Source organism: Rutilus rutilus, assembly GCF_951802725.1.
Source record: "Rutilus rutilus genome assembly, chromosome: 17".
In the NCBI taxonomy this organism is placed as follows: Eukaryota; Metazoa; Chordata; class Actinopteri; order Cypriniformes; family Leuciscidae; genus Rutilus; species Rutilus rutilus.
This window is the reverse complement of record NC_140230.1, coordinates 27,692,594-27,715,891: the sequence shown is the minus strand read 5'-3', so window position 1 is coordinate 27,715,891 and position 23,298 is coordinate 27,692,594. Positions and strand designations below refer to the sequence as shown.

The following is a 23,298-nucleotide window of genomic DNA, read 5'->3' as shown; positions in this document are numbered from 1 at the left end:
CAGGCTGTTGTTTTTTTTATGTGGGCTGCATGTGTGAACATTCCAAAAACACAAACAAGCAAAAAAATGGGTAATACAGAGATGAATGAAAGAGCCTTGGTAATAGAACGAGAGTCCTTTTTGTACTATAAAAAAATGTTGTATAATAAAAAGCTCTTGGGAAAAATATCAGCTTTTTTATATGCTTTGAATTCTTGGTTTACACTGTGCATATATTTGGTGCTTATTTTGTCTGCAATTAATCTGCATCATAAACTAAATGCTCTGTTTCTATGGCAGCAATGTACTGTACTTCCGAGAAGCAATCTCTTCACAGATATTAATTCTCTTCAGCGGATCTGGCAACACTTTTCCTAGAAATTCAAAACAAGTCAGTGAAGAGCTTGTGGGATGCCTTGTTGTGTACGAACAGAGGTATCCGAGGCCAATTCATAATTCAGTTCAGGTTCCTTTTTACACAGTGTTGAGTGTTTTGCGAGTGTGTCACAAAAAAATCTTTATACAACAGCACGGCCAAACTTTTACCTTAAAAAAAGAGAATTGTCTATAAGTGTACAATCTTAAAAAGACAAGTCATATTTGTAATGTAGAATGTATATTTGCATGTTCTTTCGTACTTACACATTCACAAAACCCTGTAAATAAAGACATGATGTGACCGAAATCATCATAAAAGACCTCCAAATGTGCCATAAGCTGATATTACAATGTGCAGACTGTTGTTATTTATATAAATACAAGAAAGCCAATTTGAAGAAGGCAAATATATATCTTGCAATAGTGTTCTGACATTTAATCTAGAGCGAAATATAGGCTACTAGCAATAAAACGGTAAGCAACACAATGGGATTGATCTCCTGTTTTATTTCGAGTCTAGTCAGATTTTGCTATATTTTGCTGTGCCAAATGTGCCCACAAAGATAGAAATCCCTCTGAAAAACCTACATTGAAATCTCCATGAGGAAAACTCAATGAGACTTTTTTTTTTTTTAAAGTGGTTTATCAGTAAAATAAGGGATATGTGTTCAAAATCACCCCCTATACCCTCATTTACTATTCCCTACATTAGTCCATAATCTAGTTTACTTGAAGGAGTGAATAAAAAACAAGTGAGTGAATTTGAAGGGCTGCAGCTTTTGCATAGTTTGTGCTTGCTGTTTAATAATCATTTGAAACTTAGCAAAATGGCAGCTCCAGTAGTAATGGAAATATTGGTCTTGAAACCTGTCATGGAAACTATGAACCTTAATTAAACAATTTAATAATCAATAAAAAAGTATTTCTACTGTATGATATACGCTATACTTAATTACTGTGTCATTACATCCACGCTTTGTCTGACAGCATAAATTACATGCAGTGAACATTACAAGTATGAAGTTTAAGCATTTTGTTTAAAAATGGAAGTTTTCAAATTTACGGTACCATCGGTAAGATTTTTTTTTAAGGTTTTTGAAAGTCTCTCTCTCTCTCTCTCTCTCTCTCTCTCTCTCTCTATATATATATATATATATATATATGTGCATATTCATTTCTGTGATGCACAGCTGAATTTTCAGCATCATTTCTCCAGTCTTCAGTGTCACATGATCCCTCAGAAATCATTTGAATATTCGAATAGGCTGATTTGGTGTTTAAGTAAGTAACGTAACCTATTATTATCATCAAATTGTGCTGCTCAATATGTTTTCTTTGATAAATACAAATTTTAAAAGAACAGTATTTATTTGATTATTATTTTTTTTTTCTTGTAACAAAGTAGTAGTCCTTTGACTAATTTAATGCATCCTTGCAGACAAAAACTTTTTCACGGTAGATTAGGACTTCAGCTACCAAGCATGTGGCTTTATGTGAATTGGATAACCATCATACCACAAATTGTGGCATGATGAATGAACAGCTCTATAATATCTATAAGAAATGCTTCACAGACAAAAAAACAACAACCTTTTTTTCAGAAAGCAACATAAAATAGGTACATTTGAAACATGAAAACCACATTTCTTCACTCAGCCACCAACATAACAACAAATGTGCCAATTCACTAAACGAAATCGAAATTTCACCCTCCAAAAATCACATTCTATCTAGACATTTGCTGACATGAGATAAGAGGTGATGCTTTTCAGGAGTCCAGACACCATGGGGTCGGAAAAAGCTCAACGATTCTCACGTTCCTTGTCAAATTGGCTGACAGATGGGGATTTAAATGCTTCTAAAGATAATGCATAACGGTCACAACATTAAAACGCAGTAATAGTCTGTTGTCTGCTGTTGAGGGTTCATCTTAAGCAATTGTTGACTAAATGAGTTGGGGCCGCTCTCAAATTGCTCTCAATTTCAACAGCTCAGAGTTGACGGGATGGCTGTAGTTAGTTCATGGCGCTGACATGCATATTAAAAGATCCCTTTCACCTAAATGAGTCTGTAAACAAGATGTGAGGGCAGCACTGGCAACACAACTCGCAGGAATAAGTGTCAAGGAGCAGTTATTGCATTATTTAGAGCACCATAAAGTGCAGGGCTATTGATTTGAGAGGCAAAGCAGCTCTCTGGTTATTTCTGTCATTGCTGAATCATTAAACTGATATATTATGCACTGCGCTCTTCCCTCTGCCACCCTGTCTGTTTCCAACATCCTGTGCTCCTTTTTATTCAGGTTCTCACTATTAACCCCCCAGATTTGTCACTTCTAACTTATTCTAACCATCTAAGGCCATGTGAACACCTGGTATTAACGTAAGTTTTGGGTAATCAGATCACAAAATCATATTTACACCTGGCATTAACATTTATCTCACCTCCTGTGAACCTTTGATCAGGAGCCAGTTACATAAACGTCTAGGTTACGACTGTAAAAAAAAAAAAAGATGACTAACTTTAAGAGTCTAAGCAGTTTATGCAACCGGCCACTGATTCTGTTGAGGGAACTAACTAACTAACTAACTAACTAACTAACTAACTAACTAACTAAAAAACACACCAGCTAATTTAAATAAATAGATTACAATGAACAAATAAATAAAGCAAAAAAAAATAAAATAATAATATGTACATTTTAGATAAATAAGAGAAAAGTTTGATAAGTAAATAAGTAAATAAAAAGTTCTGAAAAAAAAAGGGGGGGGGGGGGGGGGTCTAAGGAGTACCTTTTTTAGTGTTTGGCAACCAGGGATAATAAAACGTAGAAAAAAAGAGATAATCACAAACTGTGCAGTGCATGAAAAAAAAAAAAAGTCTCAGCAGAACCGAATTGCCCGTGTTTACATATATTCTCAATATATGCAGCTTTTGGAGCCGGTTCCTAGCACAAGCTGGCAAGTTCTCCTGAGTGTATAGTCTTTATGACACTATACCAAACAGTGCAGCTTAGGGTGAAACCATAAAAATTTCATAAGGAAAATTTCATAAGATATAAATCCTTTTTTGTGATTTCAAATCTAGGTATGATCAAGTTGGTTTTACTAGGTGACATTTAGGTTGTTCAAGATTAGCACATATTTATTGAAATGCCTTCCTTGTCAAACTCCATAGACCATTTCAATTTATACATAGATTCCACATTTGACTGCTCAGACGGGGAGCCCACCATCTTGGAACGGACAGTGTGTCATCACTCACCATAACAATCAATCTTTCGCAGATTCTGGTTGGGAAACCACCAAGATTTAAATTCCCAAAGAAATGGTGAGAATGGTTTGCGTTTTTATATGCATTAACTCAATATTACAGTTTTTTACTGTTACTTTTTAATATTTTTACTTTTACTATATTTTATTTTTACATATTAGCTAATGCCTTTGTCTTCTTGTATTGTTTTAGTTTAGCAGAATCAGTTGCTGAAGTCTATTGATATAGATATTTAGACTGTCACCTTGATTTATATAGCCCTTTATACAAAATAGTGGAGCAGCTAAGTGATATAATCGTTCAGTTTATGATACAAGCGTGAAAATTGGCATGAGCAGTCTCCATGGGTCACTTGACAAGAAAATTGTCTGAGCCACTTGAAATTTCAAGATTTTTCAAGATGGCCGATGGCCGACACCTTAGTGGAGCAGTTAAGTGATATAGTGGTTTATTTGGTGATACAAGCATGAAAATTGGCATGAGCAGTCTCTGATGGTCACTAGACAATAAGCCACCCACAGCTACTTGAAATTTCAAGATGGCGGCCATTTTTCAAGATGGCCACCACCAGTGGAGCAATTAGGCTTAAGAAATCATTTACTTGGTGATACAAGCATGAAAATTGCCATGAGCTGTCTCAAAGGGTCATTTGACAAGAAACCACCCACAGCAACATAAAATTTCAAGATGGCGGCAATTTTTCAGGATTACTGCCACCCGCCATGTGGATCTTTAAATGATACATTTTCTCATAGAAATGTATTGGGTTCCTCAAAAGACTCTGTCAAGAGAGGTAGTTTGACTGTGTTTTGTCTGACTCCTCACCCATGACCTGTCCAGTTTGGTAAAGCCTGTCAGGGGTTGCCTCCCACCGGCATAGCTCTCAGGGTTCATTGAGGTACACAAGCTCCCTTACCACGACAAGGTAACAAGTGACCCACAGAGACTGCTCATGCCAATTTTCATGCTTGTATCACCAAATAAACCACTATATCACTTAACTGCTCCACTAAGGTGTCGGCCATCTTGAAAAATGGCCGCCATCTTGAAATTTCAAGTGGCTCGGACAATTTTCTTGTCAAGTGACCCATGGAGACTGCTCATGCCAATTTTCACGCTTGTATCATAAACTGAACGATTCTGCCAAACATAAGCACTTAGCCGCTCCACTAAAACAGATTGTTTCAAAGCAGCTTTACAGTGATAACAGTACGGTTGCAGACGCTCATTCGAATCCATCCATCCATCCATCCAATATGCTTAAAGGGATCGGTCACCCAAAAATAAAAATGCTGTCATCATTTACTCACCCTCATGTTGTTCCAAACCTGTATGATTTCCTTTCTTCTGCTGAACACAAAAGAAGATATTTTAAAGAAGGTTGGTAATTAAACAGTTGCTGGTCCCCATTGACTTCCATAGTATTTTTTTTTTTTTTTCTACTATGGAAGTCAATGGGGACCATCAGTCGTTTGGTTACCGACTTTCTTCCAAATATCTTCTTTTGTTTTCAGCAGAAGAAAGAAAGTCATACAGGTTTGGAACAACATGAGGGTGAGTAAATGAGGACAGCATTTTCATTTTTGGGTGAACTATCCCTTTAAGCTCTTTCAGGCAGGATTTGTATTTATTAATAAGCTGAAAAAAATTTATAATTCTGAAATATTGTTCCTTTGAGTCATTATCATCACAGAAGTGGTGTGAACTTCCCTATTCTTATTCAAAAATGGGACCCAAGCCATACAGAAATCAATATTGTGGGTACTCTTCTGAATTGAGCCAGTCGTCAACCACCCAGCAACTTAAAACACACACCCTAGCAACCACATAACATGACAGCAAAAGCACCACTTACAGTTTCTTCAAAACAATTTTTATTTAAATGATAAAAGAGATAATAGCAGCATAAATGAGTTGTAGGTCAAAACGACAGGAGTGTTGGAATACTGAAATTACATCAATATACGTCAATACATCAATTAGTACTTAAGAGTTCTCCATTTGCAAACAGTGCATATGGCCAAGCATGCTTGAGTTGAGTGATGTTTTTAGTGACAAAATCTCTCAACTGTTCTTATTTGCTCAAGCGCTTGGTAAAAGATGAGATCTTAGCACTAAAGTTCAAACAACTTATGCTCAGTGTTTCACTCTATTTCACAAATGCGAGTTAAGAGCTACTTAATTAAAGATGCTATCTACTTTCAGTTTCACACACACCACATAAAAGGAGGTGTGTGCGTGCTGCCAGAGGGAAAAGCGGGAGAGCGGAGAGGGTACGGATCGATACGAGAGGGAGTCCAGGCTGTCACTCAGCCTCGTCTCCCCGAGGGAGGCCGCGAGAGATCGAACACACAGATAAACATATCATGGAAATGGAGTCAGTCCTCACCCAGTTTCCAACACTCTTCCTCCTCATACAGATAGATGAATGAGAAAAACCAATGAACTAATGAATGAGTCAATGAACGAATAAAAGTAGATTGTGAGGATAAATGAATAACAGAAGAGTGTAATTGTCAGTTGGCCTTTCAGAGATGAATGAGGAGGTAATCCATCTAACTGATAAAATCCCAGTCCCCTCAGAGAGGCTGCCCATGGGTGAAATATTAGTCTGAAGCGATTTCACGCATTGGCTTTTCGCAGTGAAAAATAGCATCCTGATACACCGGTTCAGGTTACACAAATGTCAAGAAACAATTAGGTAAGCAAGATTGTTTTAAAACCTTTTTTTTTTTTTTTCATGGAGATGATTGTCTTTAAAAGTTTTAAACAAGGGGCAGCTGTATTATTGTAGCATTCAGTGATGACAACAGATTTCTAAATGACCTGCTACAGTCAAAATGAATTGTTTAGAATGATCTGCTCTGTATTTTTGGGTATACATACAGCAGGTAAATTTACTTTGATTTACTGTGTTATTAGTTCCTGAAATGAGGAAGCAAGTTTTTTTTTCTTAAATTGCTACTTGCTAATATAATAAATACTATGCTATAGTCACGTCTGATTTGTTTAGTTTGTTTTCATATCTTTGATTTCTGTAATTATCATAGTCATGTTCCTGTTTGTCATGTGATTCCTTTATCCCATAATGTGATACTGTCATGTGCCCCTTTTGCTGAACGTGTCATGTTCTGATTTGTTCCTTGTTTTGTGTGTCACGTTTTGATTGGTTCACTGTGTTTGTTTAGTCGTTCATGTAGTCATTAGTCTTTGTGTATATGTAGCCCTCATGTTTGTGTCCTGTAACCGCTGATGGTGAGTTTTGTTTCATGGTCAAGTTTAGTTCATGGATCAAGTCAAGCCAAGTATTTGTTTACTTTGTATCTGTTCATGTTGGGATTTAATAAACACAGCACATGGGTTCAACTCTGTTCGCCTCCAGTGGACTTTGATTACATGTATTATATGTTATATATATACACACACACACACACACACACACACATACACATACACATACACATACATATACATATACATATACATATACATATACATATACATATACATATACATATCTATATATCCATATTTTATCCTCTCTCACTTTCTTTTTTTAATGTTGTTGTTTATATTACAGACTGGCCACAACAGACATTGCTTACCAGTGGTCTTGCTCTCATTTTCTGGCTGAAACTGCAATAATGATGATAAGTAAAGTAAGAAGCAGCACTCCAGCGATTAGCAGATAACACTTCCTCCTCCTTAGCTGCCTCTGTGGAAGACAGAAGAAAAGAAGAAAAAGGTTTGAGATGTTACTGTTTGATTAATGATAGTTCACCCAAAAATGTAATTAATAAACCTTTTTAACTTGCCCGGTTTAACACGCTCTATAAAGCACTATAGACCTTGCGTGCCAGAGAAACAAGTGCGCAGCCATCTTTAGAATATTGTCTTTGAACTTCAGTTTTAGCGGTAGCTCTGTATATTTCAATGGCATCGCTGTCGAAGAGTAATTAGCTGGTGAAGTGGATTTACTTATTGTAGAGTTAAAGGGTTAGTTCACCCAAAAATGAAAATTCTGTCAGTAATTACTCACCCTCATGTTGTTCCAACCCCGTAAGACCTTCGTTCATCTTCGGAACACAAATTAAGATATTTTTGATTAAATCTGAGAGCTGGCTCACTCCTCCATAGACTTCTAGGTGACCAAAACTTGCTGGCCCAGAAAACGTATGGGTGTAAGGGTGAGTAATTACTGACAGAATTTTCATTTTTGGGTGAACTAACCCTTTAACGAAAATTATCACAAACATTGTAATGTTTAAAGCAGATGTCTTAACATATGTCAGTAGACCGGGAAGATTTTAAAACGGGAGTTCATTCATGAATACTTAAGATCGCTGTGGAAATACAAACCGGAAGACAAAAGACAACAAGCGCAGCGCTGAAAAGGGGCGGAGCTACATAAGCACTATAAAAGTATTCCATTCAACAACATGCATTATATTCCAGGTCTTCTGAAGCCATGCATGCATTGCTTAAACATCTTTCCTGTTGCTGTAGCTCTCAATTCTTATTTCTACTCTTGAATATGCAAATATTCACATTCATTGAGTTGTGAACTGCAGTGGAGATGTTTAGCATAGCATTTTTGTGTTTGTTTTTATTATTTTTTGGAGCTTGAAAGCCCCTGGTCACCATTCACTTTCATTACAGCATAATGCTGCGTCAGTGTTCTGCTATATTGTGCTCCACAGAAGAAAGAAAGACACACAAGTTTAAAACAACACGAGAGTGAGTAAATTATGCAAATATGACAAACAAAAACAAACTAGACTGTAAAAAAAAATAATATAACAAAGATTACTGGAGTATGTTTTACTATATTGTTCTACAGTTTCTAAAGTTTGTCTACATCAAAATTTCACGCCGGTACTTGGCGTAACATGTGAAACATGTTTCTACAGCTTTTTTTTTTTTTCAGCGTACTCTCAAGATATAGAAAATACTAGTTAAATTATAGAGTCTTGTGAGGTTGGACACAGAAACTGAAAATGCATTCAGATACCATCCAGCTACTCTTAATAGACTAATAACAACAGAAAGAAAGACTCTGTAATATCACATAGATTTGCACACAAAAAAAATCCATAAAATAAATTCTTTCTCAGTCGCACACCACTGTTAAAATCAATAAATCAACAGTTATTATCAAGTACAACTGGCCAGTCTAGGTACAAAAGGACCTGCATGGAATAAAAGAACAAAATTACACCATCATTTTCCAAACAGTTTCTCGTCACCGACGCAATACCCCAACACAAAATGAAGGCGCTGCCATCAATTGACCTCTATAGGCGCTCTCCTCAATACAGAGACATGCTTTGAAAATGATTTCTCAAAGACAGAATTGAATTGTGGTCTAAAGTCAAGAGCGGTTGGACAAGCATGAGAGAGCCGCATTCTCCACCGCGCTCGAGTTCTGACTGAACAGCGTTCGCAAAACCCATCTGGCTCTCTGATGCTCTTCAGCTCTGATAAGACGCCGCGGCGGGAGGAAGCCCTACTCTGTTTTCAAAAGAATTTTGGAAAACTGCCGAAAGTGTAATTTGGACTTTCAACGTCTAAGACTGGAATCTATCTATTGCTGTGTCATGTCTGAGATCCAGTTCAGAACCAATGCAACCAACAAGTGTGGGAAAAACAAACAACAATGAGTAGAATTTGCTTGCTGAGTGCGTTTCAATAAATGTTGTTTTCCGATTACGCGGACTGAGCGCAGATTCTGTGTTGTTTTGAAATACCTTCCCTTTTTTTTTTTTTATTGACAAAGCCAGAAAGAGCACCAGTTGTAGACCACAGCTAGGCTGGAGTCTTTAAATCCTGACGTGCTTCAAAGCGCGAAGAGCAATTCATCTTCTTATCTGAGACTGGAAACAGGCTTTCTATGTGGAAGTGTGCATGTGGGGAGGAGGGAGGGAGGGAGGGAGGGTTTGAGGGAAGAAGGCAAAAAAAAAAAAAACTGCTGTCGAGTAATTTTCCGTTTAAACGTTCCACTCCACAACAATTTGCATAAGCAGCCCTGCGTCTGTGATAAGAAGATTGGTAATTTTCAAAGGCTCTGTAGGGATTGGGAATTAAAAGCCTCTCTCTGCTATCTCCTCTCTTGCAGCTGGTCACCATAGATTCCCTCGCTTCTTTCTTACATTTCTCCAAAACCGCGCCTTATAAACTTTCACTCTCTCTCTCTCTCTCTCTCTCTCTCTCTCTCTCGTTCGCTCTATCACTCAGCATACAGTCTCTTGGCGCTGATTTTCACTCTGTGTTATCCTAGGCCTGCTCTGTTATTCAGAGAAAACAGGAAAATAAATCAGGTAAAAAGGGAACAAAAAAAGCTTTAGGTGACAATACAACTGTTGCTCCATTTCGGAGCTTGGATTTTTTTTCCTGATGCTGCGGTGGGGAGGCGAGGTGGAGATGGAGAGTGCAGACATTCACAGAGTGAGAAAGAGAAAGGGAAAATGACTTAAGGATGAAAGGGAAGCTGATGGAGTGAAGTGCCAGCGAGAGGAGAGAAAAGGAAAAGGGAAATGAATTTTCTCCCTCTTCATGTACCCAATTTAGTCAAGCTGCCGTAGAGGCACTAAAACTAAAGCACCTTGATATAGAAAAAGTTTTTTAGGGTAGTCCTATAAATGATTAAAATACTGTATGAATATGTGCTGGTAATTTCATTAGAAGCTTTGATGTAGTTCTTAAATATTTTCTTTGTGCAAAAATGCACTGATGTCACTACTGTTTTTGATAAAAGTCTCATGCTATTCAACTCTGACACAGCAATATTGTGAAACATTATTACAATTGAAAATACATTTTCAGCATCTTTTCTCTAGTCTTCAGTGTCACATGATCCTTCAGAATTCATTATAATATGCTGATTTGGTGCTCAGGAAACATTTCTTACTATTATCATTATTATCAAAGTTGAAAGCAGTTGTGCTGCTTAATATTTTTGAGGAAACCATGATATTTTTCCTTTCAGTACTCTTTGATGAATAGAAAGTTCAAAAGAACAGCATTTATTTGAAATAGAAATCTTTAAAACAATGTACAGTAAAAGTCTTTACTGTCACTTATGATCAATTCATTGTGTCCTTGCTAAATAAAAGTATTAATTTCTTCAAAAATAAATTAAGAGGGGGGCCTCAAAAACATTACTATGCTTCACTGAAACAATCTCTTAAATATTGCAAATTAATTCAGTGAAGCATTTTAATGTTTTTGAGCCCCCCTAAAAAACATGAATATATAAATATAAAATGTATTTTTATTCCTGGGAATGACTAGAGTACATTTTTACTGTAGGGTATACTATAATTTTAATTGTAATGGGTTTTATCAGAACTACTTTATATTTAGGCCACTAGTAGAACTATTCTCCACCTGAGGATGAAGTCAGAGGGTCATTTCCGCATTTTTTCCCCTAAATTAATATGGTTTTACATTAGATGTAACATATGAAAACCAATTTTCCACTTGTAAAAGACATTTATATGAGGGGAAGTGCAACATACTGTTTTTGCTGGACCAACTCATAATGTGAACGACATTGGTTTTAAGAGAGAGAAAGAGGGGGTAGAGAGTAATTTGCCTTGTGTGACATGAGAAACATCTTTGTAATATAATAACGCAGCATGATGATTACCGTCATTATATTATTTTGCCTTTATCTCATCTGCTCAGAAAATTGAAGGTCCATAAAATAAATAATGTTTGCGCTGCCACTGCCTGGCTTGTAATCGGCTTACGTGTAATTTACATAAAAATTCAGAATCCAAGTCTTCCTGATTATGATGTTTAAAAGACACAGCAAATAAACAGGGACTTGAGGTCCCCACTTTGCAGTTCAGCCTTCGGCAAAATGAATAAAAAAGCACGTCGTTCTTTGCCTTAGGCTGCTGTACACAAGTACATGAAAACTCAGTGGAAGAAAGCGTTGAACCTTGATCCTGACACCTACAGAAGTCTGAGACAACAAGCAAATAATTTTTATTTGGACATCTCTAGATTGCCAAATGTTTGAATTACAGTTTTCGTAATTGTAGAAAATGCAGCAGCTGCTTTATATGAATTGTTAAGAGCAGGGTTTCTCAAACTTGGTCCTGGAGGGCCACTGTCCTGCACAGTTTAGCTCCAACCCTGATCAAACGCACCTGAGCAAGCTAATCAATGTCTTCAGGATCACTAGAAACTTACAGCTAGGTGTGTTTGATCAGGGTTGGAGCTAAACTGTGCAGGACAGTGGCACTCCAGGACCGAGTCTGAGAAACCCTGGTTAAGAGGGACAGTTATTGAAAAGTTTGGTGCTGATTTTTTTGAAAAAGGTAGCACTTAAACGTACAGTATGTAATTTTTTTCGCCGCTAGGGGTCGCTAACCTCTTACAATTACATGACGCAACATTTGCTAAGAATTATGGATCTTGTCGTCAACGTCAAGCCGACCGATCTAACAATGTTTATGGATGAGTGAATACATCGATGTTTTTATCATGACTGTGATATGAAGCAGTTCAGGATTGCTAAGAGACAGCTATCAGCTCCACACGCGACGCGAGTCCCGCGGATATAAAAGGAATAAGGACATTTCATTCTAGCGAACTACACGCAAGTGCAGAATTACTACTCACAGGTCAGTTTATTAGACAAATTAAACTTGTGAGGTAACGCAGCGCTGTTTCACTTGGTCTAACATTACACTATCACACTAAACTGCATTTAAATGTGTTGAAATTTGTGTTAGTTTGTCTGTATGAGACTAGCAGTAAGCTAGATCAACATTAGAATAACATACAGATCATATTCTAACATTTTATCATTGTTGAACTATATAACATTGATTAGTTTTATGTAAATGTGCTCACCTGTTTAATAAAGTACATGTAGGAGCGGTCGAAGTCTCGGACGTGGAGCTCTCGTTTATATAACTTACTGTCTATGGGAGCTCTCGGCATCTTGAAAACACCACGCTGATATTGATTCTCGTTTTAGTTCTCCTTTTTTATCCAAAGTCTGCTTGCCATGGTCCATAATGTTTGAATGAAACAACAACAGCGTGCACATAGACATTGCGAACTACACAGTTGTCCACGTCTGTCGCCTTGGTTACTATCAGAGGGCTCTGGTTGCTATGGCAATACGAGCGGAAACCAGGGAGAACGCGGATATGACGACACTGACGGCGACAAAACGGAAATAAAGAAACGTGACGTGTCTTCGAATTAAATTACAAATTTCTCCTGGTTTGAAAGTTGTTGGAAACAGTCGGTATAATGTAAGTACACAACAACAACAAAAATATATAACATAGATATAGTAATATACATATATAGATATAGTGATAACATAGATATAGACCTTTAAAGGTTGTATCAGCGATTTCAGGCCCAAAAAAGGCCCAAACATAAATGATCACATTCATCTAATCTTTCCTAACGATCCGCTAGCTGCCCACCCCATAAGCAGGCCGCCAAAAAAACACGTCTCTGTAGGCAGCCTAGGCTCTGAGATCTGCACACAAAAACAATTGGTTTCACCAACCACTCAAAACCAAAATAAATAGTGTTCCAACCAATCACCGACGGGGGTGGGGCCGGAAATCACTGATACAACCTTTAAGTCATTAGGAATCATTATGACTATATAAACAAATCTATTTACATTCTTAAAGGGAATATAATATAATATAATATAATATAATATAATATAATGGGCTTTCAGTATCAGTTAATGTCTGCATCAGTACATCCCTATAAGTGTACCACAGTCTCACCATCTGTTTCAATCGCTGTAGCGTATTTTTATAAGTAATATAGCTAGGCTATTGCATCCCAAGATTGCCACATTCCAACTCATGGAGAATAATGTGCCTATGCTAAACTCTCTACAGCGTCCCCTCATTCACATACATATTCATTACACTTCAGCTCCAATATTACATACAGGCCTATGTGGCAGTCATCACAACCATCTAAACTCCATTCATCACCGTTACCTAAATTACACAGCATGATTGATTTGCATTGCTGTGCCTGATCACAGCATGACATAGCACTGATCAGCTGCATTCATTACACAAACCTGACAAACTTTCAACAGTTGTTTAAACCACAAAGATGTTTTCTCATTATAATATAAGCCTATTTTTATTCATACACCACATTTTGACAACGAGAGTGGAAGATGCACCAGCGTAAAGCAAATATTGGATGTAACAAAATTTTACATCTTCAGGAGAAGATTTGGGTGATGCTTTTTCACGCAAAAAATGTTGGCAGGGCATTGCTACAGTATACAAATGCTAGGTTGTTCGAAGTAATTTTTAATAAGTTACTAGGGTGGTTGCTAAGTGTTGGTATGTGGTTACTAAGTGGTGTTAGGCTGGTCTTGGTTGTTGCTGCCAGGTCAAAAGAGGGCATAATGGTCAAATCAAGTCAAGTCATCTTTATTTACAATAAAGATTGTTTCAAAGCAGCTTCTATGTAATAAACAGGAAAATAACAGATTTGATGCAAACAATTCATTATTCTGTTGAAGTCAGTTCAGGTCAATAACTTTGTAAAGTTAATCAGTTGTGAAACGAGTTCAATTTAAGCAGCTCAACAATAGTGTCATTATTCAGCTCGAGTCAGTTCAACGTTGATTCAGTTTTGAATAAGAAACTATATCAAGTCTATAAAACCCGTCAAAACTCCGTGAATCACAACAAGCGTATCGGTGAGAACACTCATATAAACAGCATACACACACTTGAACTTGACTGCACATCACATTTTTGACATTATTGACACTGCTTTCAATCGTAATGCAACGAACCGGTCTACGGGACATAAATTAAGCCTTTAAATAAAAGGGTTATTGGGCTGTTTATACTGTCATACAATAAAAGAGCCTGCACAGCGACAGGAAATAGAAATGAACACAAAAATCCTGTTAGTGCCTACCTTAAAAGAAAACAACTTGCACTGACATATCTTAAAATATATCAGTGCCATTGTTTTGTCTCAAGATGCACACCAGTAATTTTTAGGGCACGTTTATAAAAGCTACTTAAATGTCCTAATTGAACTAAGGCCTAATCCTGGCTTAATCTAAGCCCTGCCTGTGAAACCATGCCTAACTGTCAACCCCAACCAGCCAAAAGCGACAGATAATGGTCCCCAGATATAACTCGGATCCATCCTTTACTATAAATAAATTACATTTTATTTTTTGCCCATTTTATCATCTACCAGGGGAAAATCAAAAGTCTGATTGCTCAGTAAAGTAACAGCACACCTCTCCTCCACAAACTGCATGATATGAGGTATCATCAAGTCCCTAACCCAAAGTATTCACAACAGTAAGAGTGATACTAATAAATTGAATTTCATTCTGCCCCCTTAGATCACGCTTTGGCTCCCTTATGTTTCGTGTGTGTGGGAGGAAGGGTTACGGAGGGTATGCCGAAGCAGTGAATCTGCTCTGGGCACACACATAAGCCGTCTGGTCTGCATGGATTCAGTGCAATCGGGACAACATGCGGCTTATGTACAACCAGATAGCAAATAATAATCCAACACCACGCTCACTGTCACACTCTGCAGGCCACGAGATCATCCAACTGACATAAATACAGCCTAACACGGCCCACACACACAAAAAAAATTCTAGTACACACCAGATATGAGCTATGTGTAAGCAATAATCTGTGAAAAAAATGCACAATAGTGGTTATGTTATTGTTTTTTTACTAGATTACCATGCTCATTTTTTATGTCTTATCTCAGCAAGGGCAGTGACTCCCAACCTTTTCTTCTTCAAAAAAATAATTAAAATAAATAAAATAAAAACAAACTTTTTACAAGTCATACCATATGTTTCCTCACCCCTTGAAAACCACTTCATTTTTATGAATGCATCCATTTAAACAGTTAAACAGTGATCAAAAGTAAAAATTAGACTTTAAAATTGTTACAAAAAATATTTCATATAAATGCTGTTCTTTTGAAGTTTCTATTCATCAAAGAATTGTTAAATATATCATGGTTTCCACAAAAATATAAAGCAGCACAACTGGTTTCAACAATAATCACCAAATCAGCATATTATAATGATTCTGAAGGATCATGTGACACGGAAGAACGACAATTCAGCTTTGCCATCACAGGAATAAATTGCATAAAAAAATAAAAGAAAGTGTAATTTAGTGTAAATTTGAAACAATATTAAATAAATGCAGCTTTGGTGACCTTAAGAGTGTTATTTCAAAAACTTTCTTTTACCAAAAACCAAAACTCTGAATGGTTTCAAAGACTCACTCATAAATACAGTCAATTGTTTCGTTCCTGAATTGGTTTAATGAGTGAATCAATGACTCACAATATGGGTATGTACAGAGTATAGTGGATGATATATATGCTGTATAAATAGTGAATGGGTACAGTATAATAATAATTCAATTGACTGTTTATGAGTGAGTCACTGAATCTTTTGTTTTCTGCTGTGGTTATGTTCACTATTCAGTCAAATAACTACAAATAGTGAGTCTAAAATGCATGTTAATTATAAAAGTTATGCCATTACTGTATAAAGCAGTAAATCGGGAAAATGGACATACTAATTTTAAAAGAAAATACTTCCTGACCTTAGAACTGAATTGAATAAACTTAACTAAGGTTAAGGTTAACTTAACTAAGCACCCAGTAAAGCACTTTTCCACATCACAAAATGGCCTTGTAATGGAGAGAGTGAGAAAATGAATAATGGTAATTGAAGTCTGGAGTCTGTATTATGGTGTGAACTCTGTTCACTGTCTGTTCATTTGAGTTTAGAGTTTGGAGCAGCAGCATGGTAATGAACAATCATGTTCCATCGTGGTCCATTGAACTCTGATGGGGCTGATACAACATCATTCTTGTCATTTACAGACCTTCCATGAGCGGAGAGGAACTGCTTTTGGCTTGATGGATTATAGATTCAATTTATTTCCTGCGTTCGGTTAACTGACATTTTGGGCCACAGAAAGAAAATGACTTGCTATTTTTAATTGACTTGCGTGCGCAATGTTCAACACTGTGGGTTTATGGGAGATGTTCGGAAGGAAATGGGGTAGCGCCCTAAGCCAGGAGCGCTTCCCTCCTCCCCTCGGGGTGGGCGGCAGCGGGACCGACGAAGTGCTAAATTGCTCTGCGTGAGTGTGGTCACGGCTGAGCTCTCCTTGAGATAATGAAATGACAATTAATCCAAAAGCTGTTGCTACTCGCTCATTTACTCCCTTGCGCTCTTGTAAGTGGAGGAAGGAAGAGGCGAGAAAACTACGGCCAAGAGAGGAATGCTAAAGCACCTCTTTGGGACCTTCATTTGATTTGACACACAAACTCACGTAGATGGGAACCGGTGAACGGGTAGAAACACAAACGCATGAACGTGTGAGAGCACACATGCATGACCACCCATTATTAGCCAGTGTTTTTATTGTGAACCCCAGAGAAGAACGATGCGAAAAGGCCACAACCAACACCAACTGCTCTAATCAGACAGGAATATAAGAAAACAAAGGTCAAAGTGTAAGTCTGGGGTTGTCAAAGTACAGTAGAAAAAGGTGCACATATGCTCTAAGCAGACAACAACGGTTGAAAGTGTCTCACTATGAATGGACAACAGAGATAAGAAGTAAATGATAATGAGGTGAAATGATTTCTATATGGAGTCAATGAGCTGGAGAAACCTAAAAAAGAAGAAGAAAAAATATCGGTTTCACTTTATTTTGATGGTCCCTCTAACACATTCGGTTGTCTATAAGTAACATTGCACCTACATGTCTACTAACTCTCATTAGAGTATTAGTAGAGTATTAGTAGACTGGTAGGGTTAGGGTTAGAATAAGTTGACATGCAGTTGAAAAGTTAATTATAGTCAGTATAGTGTCTGTTAGAGGAGCATCACAATAAAGTGTTTGCAGAAATTACGCAGACAGTCCACTAATACTCTAATGAGAGTTAGTTGTAGTTGCAAAGTTACTTATAGTTAACAGAATGTTCAAAAGGGACCATCAAAATAAAGTGTTACCAAAATATCCAAAAGAAAATGAACACATACCACTTCCCGTTCAAAGGTTTGGAAGCATGCAAGTGGGGATTTTTCATTATACCAATAACAATTTTGTCAATATATTATTAAAGATAGCCAAGGGACATCATGTGTCACCTGTTGTTGTGATCGAGTAGATTGTTGAAATGGGTAATTTATTTAGTATAAAAATCCCTTTTGTATCTCATAGGTAACAAAATCAAGTTTAACAATTGTTTAAAATTGTTCAATGAGCAATAAAAAGTGGCAACACAAAAAGCTACGTGCTTTGTACATGTTTAATAATTTATTTATCATTTCAAATTATTCATTTATACTTTCATCTAACAGTGTTTGCAACCACTATGTTCAAGACTATATAGCCAAAACATTGATTTGGTTTCAAGGGAATGCATAAACTGATGGCTGATAAAATAAATTCTTTGAATGCAAATGAAGTCAATTTGAATAAAAACATCCATTAAATGAGTTAATTATGCATGGCACCAGGATAGACAAAGGTGTAATACACAGCCATTTTGTTTCAACAAACACAATATTTAATACTTAAAGTGAGCAAGTAACACATTTTCAAATAGGTTTATGGTCTACCCATTAGGTAATTGGTACAGCATGTTGAAAATCTCACTGTGTGATGTCAACTGAATCTAATAAACAAACCTGTAACAATAATTGTGTTCATAGTTACCGAAAGACTCCTTTTACACACTGTACCAAACTGCTTTTTGTGTGACATAATGCAGTAGTTTTCCAAGAAGTCAATAACATACCTGATAATGACTGGCTTTTGCAAGCTCCTGATTGGCTGAGTCCACGTGTGATGAAGTGGTCTGAATGTAGTCTTCAATGCTGTCTGTGAAAAGAAAACAAGCATTAGTCTACTATTGTTGTTGTCGTCATGTTTTTTGAGGTACACAATGTGATCAGGTTATTCAGACTATTTCCAAATGATTTTCAGCCTATGTGCACAAAACCTTAAAATTCATAAGAGAATGTGTGACTCACTCACACACATACACAAAAAAAAAGAATGCCACCAACATGTGTTGTACCAGAGCACCTTTATTAACATACCCACTCTCTCATTCATGTTCTCTTTCCCAGGGAGAAATGGATTAGAGAGCAAAGTGCCCAATGTTAACACTGCCAAAAACTAAAGCTGCATTACATTTTGTGGTCTCAATACACCATCATCACAAAAGGCCATGTTGAAAGGAAGAGTTCAGCCAAAAAAAAAAAAACTTCTGTCATTATTTACTCACCCTCATATTGTTCCAAACCAGCATGCTATTATTTGTTTTCTGTTGAACACAAAACTAGAAATGCCATACAACAACAGCATAATTTACAGTAATCAGCGACAGCCAAACAAGCAACATTTCATTTATTAAATGAAATTATAAAATGAAATTTGTACATTATTTAAAAACAATCAAAAAAGTAGTTCTGAAGCCATACAATAACTTTGCATTTAGATGAAACCGCCCTAAAATGTCATTATTCACTGCATAACCTTGCCTACATTCATACTGAGAATGATAATAAAAAAGGGCATCACATTAAATTACAACTGAAAACAGAAAATGTTTTGGTGTCAGATGAGAATGTTAATTTTTAGGTGAATTATAAGGTGCTCTTCATCACAGGGATTAGCCTTGCAGGATGCAGTTGTGCCATATGAATTATTAAGATTCAATTCTGCATTGGTTTGGGAAGCATTTACTGCCTTACTGGTCTGTAAAATGAGAGTGTTATTCTAAAAATCTGTGAAAGTACTTTAATGATTATCAGTAGTGTGACCATTTGAAGCATACACAAATAGTTGTTGCATGTCTTATAGTACCAAGGCAAGATTAGCTAATATTCTACTTAAGAAACGCATCACAAAAAGACATTTTTTCCGCAAGAGAATTGTGCTTAGAAACACACATACTGTATGATAATCAGCTGGGAACACACAAAGACTCGGTTATGTCCTTGCTTCCTTGATTCGTAGGAAAGTCAGCCAATTATTAACTTTGAATAATCCAAATGAGTCGTCTTGTTTCAATGCGCATGTACGTATACGAGCAAGTGAGAACATTGATTCAAATGCAAAGTCAATTCCCTTCCCAATTAAAAACAAATGTGCGGTTCACCACACAGGAGAGCAGAACGAAAGCAGAAGCGGGGGAGTTACAGCGGGGTTAAAGCAGGGCAGGCTCAGCTGAGGGGAACACTGTAGACCTCACCTCCGCCTAGCTGGAGGAACTAATGAAGTTTTGTTTATCTTTCTCTGATTTGATTTGGTGCTGGTCTGAGTCGTCGCCGTGAGATGTGGAAAGGGAGGTGAAGGGGGGTTTGCATGGAAAGAATTTTTTTTTTTTTTTTCGTCTTTCCATTAGGTGGCCTTTTTTAAATGGATTAACAAGAGCTCTAACATGCTATCAACTTGTAATCTTTCATCCCACCTTCCTGACATTCATTTCAACCCCATGTTTTTTTTCTATTTCTGGTAAGAGGTAAATTGAGCTGGGTGGAGAGCAGTCGCCCCATGATATAATTAAACCTGTAGAAGCTGTTGTACCACAACACTGCCCGGCCAATTGAATAGGCAAATGCTTAAGAGATTGGATCATTATTGCAGTGATTATTATATTAGTGTATCTTTTCAAACCATATAGGAAGACACATCATTGCATATTCCAGGATGACAAAGCCAAGATTCATCAGGCTCAAATTGTGAAAGAATGGTTAGGAGGGAGAATGAAGAATCATTTTCACACATGAATTGGCGTCTCTGATTCCAGACCTTAAAATCATTGAAAGCGGGATGTGCTGGAGTAGACTTTACAGAGTGCTTGACTCTTGCATTGTCAATACAATACCTTGACCAAAAATGTATGCGCCTTTTGATGGAAATAAATGTTGTGATGTTATTTCCATCAAGATGTGCATCGATTTTTGGACTCTTAACCATCTTTTTTTTTTTGCTGGACAGTGTAGTAGTTTCCCATTTAGTTCTTGTTTTTTAAGTTTATGTTCTTGTCACAAGCCTGCTCTCCTGAACAACAAGATTCATTGAGACACAAATGTGAAAAAATAGCAAGAATAAGGTTTAGAGTACAGCAGACTGGAACAAACAAACTAAAGTTTACACAAAGCACTATCTGTAAGTGTGTGTGGGCTGCACGTTATTCAGGAAGTGCTCAGTACCTTCTCCGGTGACCAATATAACCCTCCCAGTGTGAACATTTCTTCTGTCTCCATCTGAGATTACTGACCTGTCATCTAAAACCAATATATGCACACAGAATCTGGGTGGAAATGAGAAATGGCTCATTTAGAAACACTGAACGGAGATGACACATCATACAGAGACTTATCAATCAATATTTCAATAGCGAAACTGAAAAGAAGGCTCTGTGCTTGATGAATCATCAGCCATGTCTGCTAAAGATACCCTGCAGGGCAACCAACCTCTTATTAGCATCACTCGTGTCAAAAAGACATTCTAAATGGAATTTTATTAAAGTTATTGAGCAATTCAGTTCCAAAACTTATAGAGCCGCCTCACTGTTTACAGTCTACACAAGCACTTATCTTCAATAGCGGCGTCCCAATTGAAATGGAACTTTGTAAGTGAATGATTGGAAATGCTTTTCATATAGCAACTCCATAAACTGTCACTTGTGTACGTGGCACAAATGGATCCATGCACGAAGCACACAAGAGATTCGACTTGCGCTTAGTCGATTTCAATAGAGCTCAACAGTGTCCGCCCTGGTCTTGGTTCCCAACAGCCTTGGTTCCAGAAGTACAGTATTCTTTCCATTCATGTTGTCCACAGAGATTTTAAGATATTCCACAATAAAGAGTGTTAAGCCATGAACAAAGTCAAACAGCTCTGAGAGGAAAAACACAATATTTCAAAATGATTTCAAGCAAAAAAAAAGATAAACAAAATCAGACAAATGTACAAAACTAGGTACCTACATTATGTTATGAATGAATGAATAACATCACATGAAGCATTGGAAAGGACATAATTTGAATCAGAAACAAGGAATGGTAAAATTAAGTTGAAATCACACATACTTTTGGATTCTACATCATCATAATGTTTGTCTTTAAAGATTTATGCATTATTGTTAAAATGTAGACATACAGTACAGTAATGAATGGGATTTTACTTGTCACTGACGTTACCATAACACACACTAAGATAATGGCTTGATACGCTACAAAAATACAATACAATCAATCAATTTTGGACTAGATATTTATTTTGTATCAAAAAAAAATCTCTCAGTAGTAAATAAAAAGTACTTGCCATTTCCAGAGACTGTTTTGAACTTGCCTCACATCAGTATAAAGCCTGAAATCTTGCCAAGCTAACGTTTTGCTAAGTAAGCTAGATTTTGGAACAGAAATACAGTGTATATCTTAAATGTTTAATTCACCAACAAAACCAAATCTAATAAAAAAAATAAAAATAAAAAAATAAACGACTGTAGAGATGAAGTGTGTAGCACTGGGATCCAAAAAGGCCTGTACTGTTTGTGCTTTAAACTAGCTGATTCACAGGAAGAGCTGTTAATTCATTTTTTATATGCAGAGTCCTACTCTGTGTTTGGTTTGGCTTATCGACTGCCAAACATGGGCAAGCAGGCTCTGAAAACATAATACAACAACTGTTGCTTTTTAATTTCCTTCATCCTCAATTCATTTAAGAATTACAGGGACACATTTTACAATGACTCTAAATGAACAGGCTTGACGAGCTCTTATCTAGAGACTCCTCAGTTGGTCACTACTAAACACACACAAGTGCGCACATTGAATACTCCTGAGAACATTAGGCTATAAATAATTAAAGAATCAACCAATTAGAAAGGCACAAAGCTGAGCCGTAAAACAAACAGCCAATTAGGTTGGAACACAATTAAGCATTCGTATAGCAGCAGAATCAAATCACCTCTTTACGGAATGAATAGGCGCACTATGTACACAGACAATCTTAAGCAATGCTTAAGCAGTAAATAAACAGATGCAGTAAGACAGATGTGGCAATACAAGCACACTTGAGGAAATGTAAACATGGAAGTAACATATGCATATGATACAGTATGAATTAACATTTATACAAAATAGTAACTAACGAGATGAAACAGCAACAGGATTTGGAAAATGTCTGCACTCTGCACATATGCATCATATCAGAACAGAACCTACTTTAATGGTGCGGTCACATTTCTGCTAAATTTTATAGGCAAAATCAGGTCATTTTAATAGGAATCTGCGCAGTGGAAAGTTTCACGTGAGGAGGAAAAAGTTGCCCATGCAGATTTCATTCATGTTTAAGTTGGTCAACTGAAGATGACCAACAGAAAGCTGCTTGGTTTGAAAGTGACTTGTGTGAGCTGTGTCGTATGCACTGCTATGCTATTGACATAGAATGGGACCACATATCACTATTATAATATTACTACATAATACTTTTACCAATTGTCGATTGGCTCTTTTATTTAGAAGGCGGGACTTACTCAGTCATATTGCGGGTATATATTGCACTTTCTCCCATTTGTAGTAATATGAGTGCACCGTCTTTGTATATC

General features: G+C 36.9%; 1 protein-coding gene across 1 annotated transcript in view; it reads right to left on the bottom strand.

Annotated features, from left to right (window-relative positions):
• tsnare1 (T-SNARE Domain Containing 1) overlaps positions 1 to 23,298 on the bottom strand; it is a 156,024-nt gene that overhangs the window by 10,856 nt on the left and 121,870 nt on the right. Inside the window, exons 10-11 of the mRNA XM_084384969.1 lie at positions 18,472 to 18,554; positions 7,236 to 7,345 (exon numbers count right to left, since the gene is read on the bottom strand). Of these exons, the coding sequence (XP_084241095.1) occupies positions 7,250 to 7,345; positions 18,472 to 18,554 (179 nt within the window). The 3' untranslated portion in view covers positions 7,236 to 7,249. The remainder of the gene's footprint in view (positions 1 to 7,235; positions 7,346 to 18,471; positions 18,555 to 23,298) is intronic.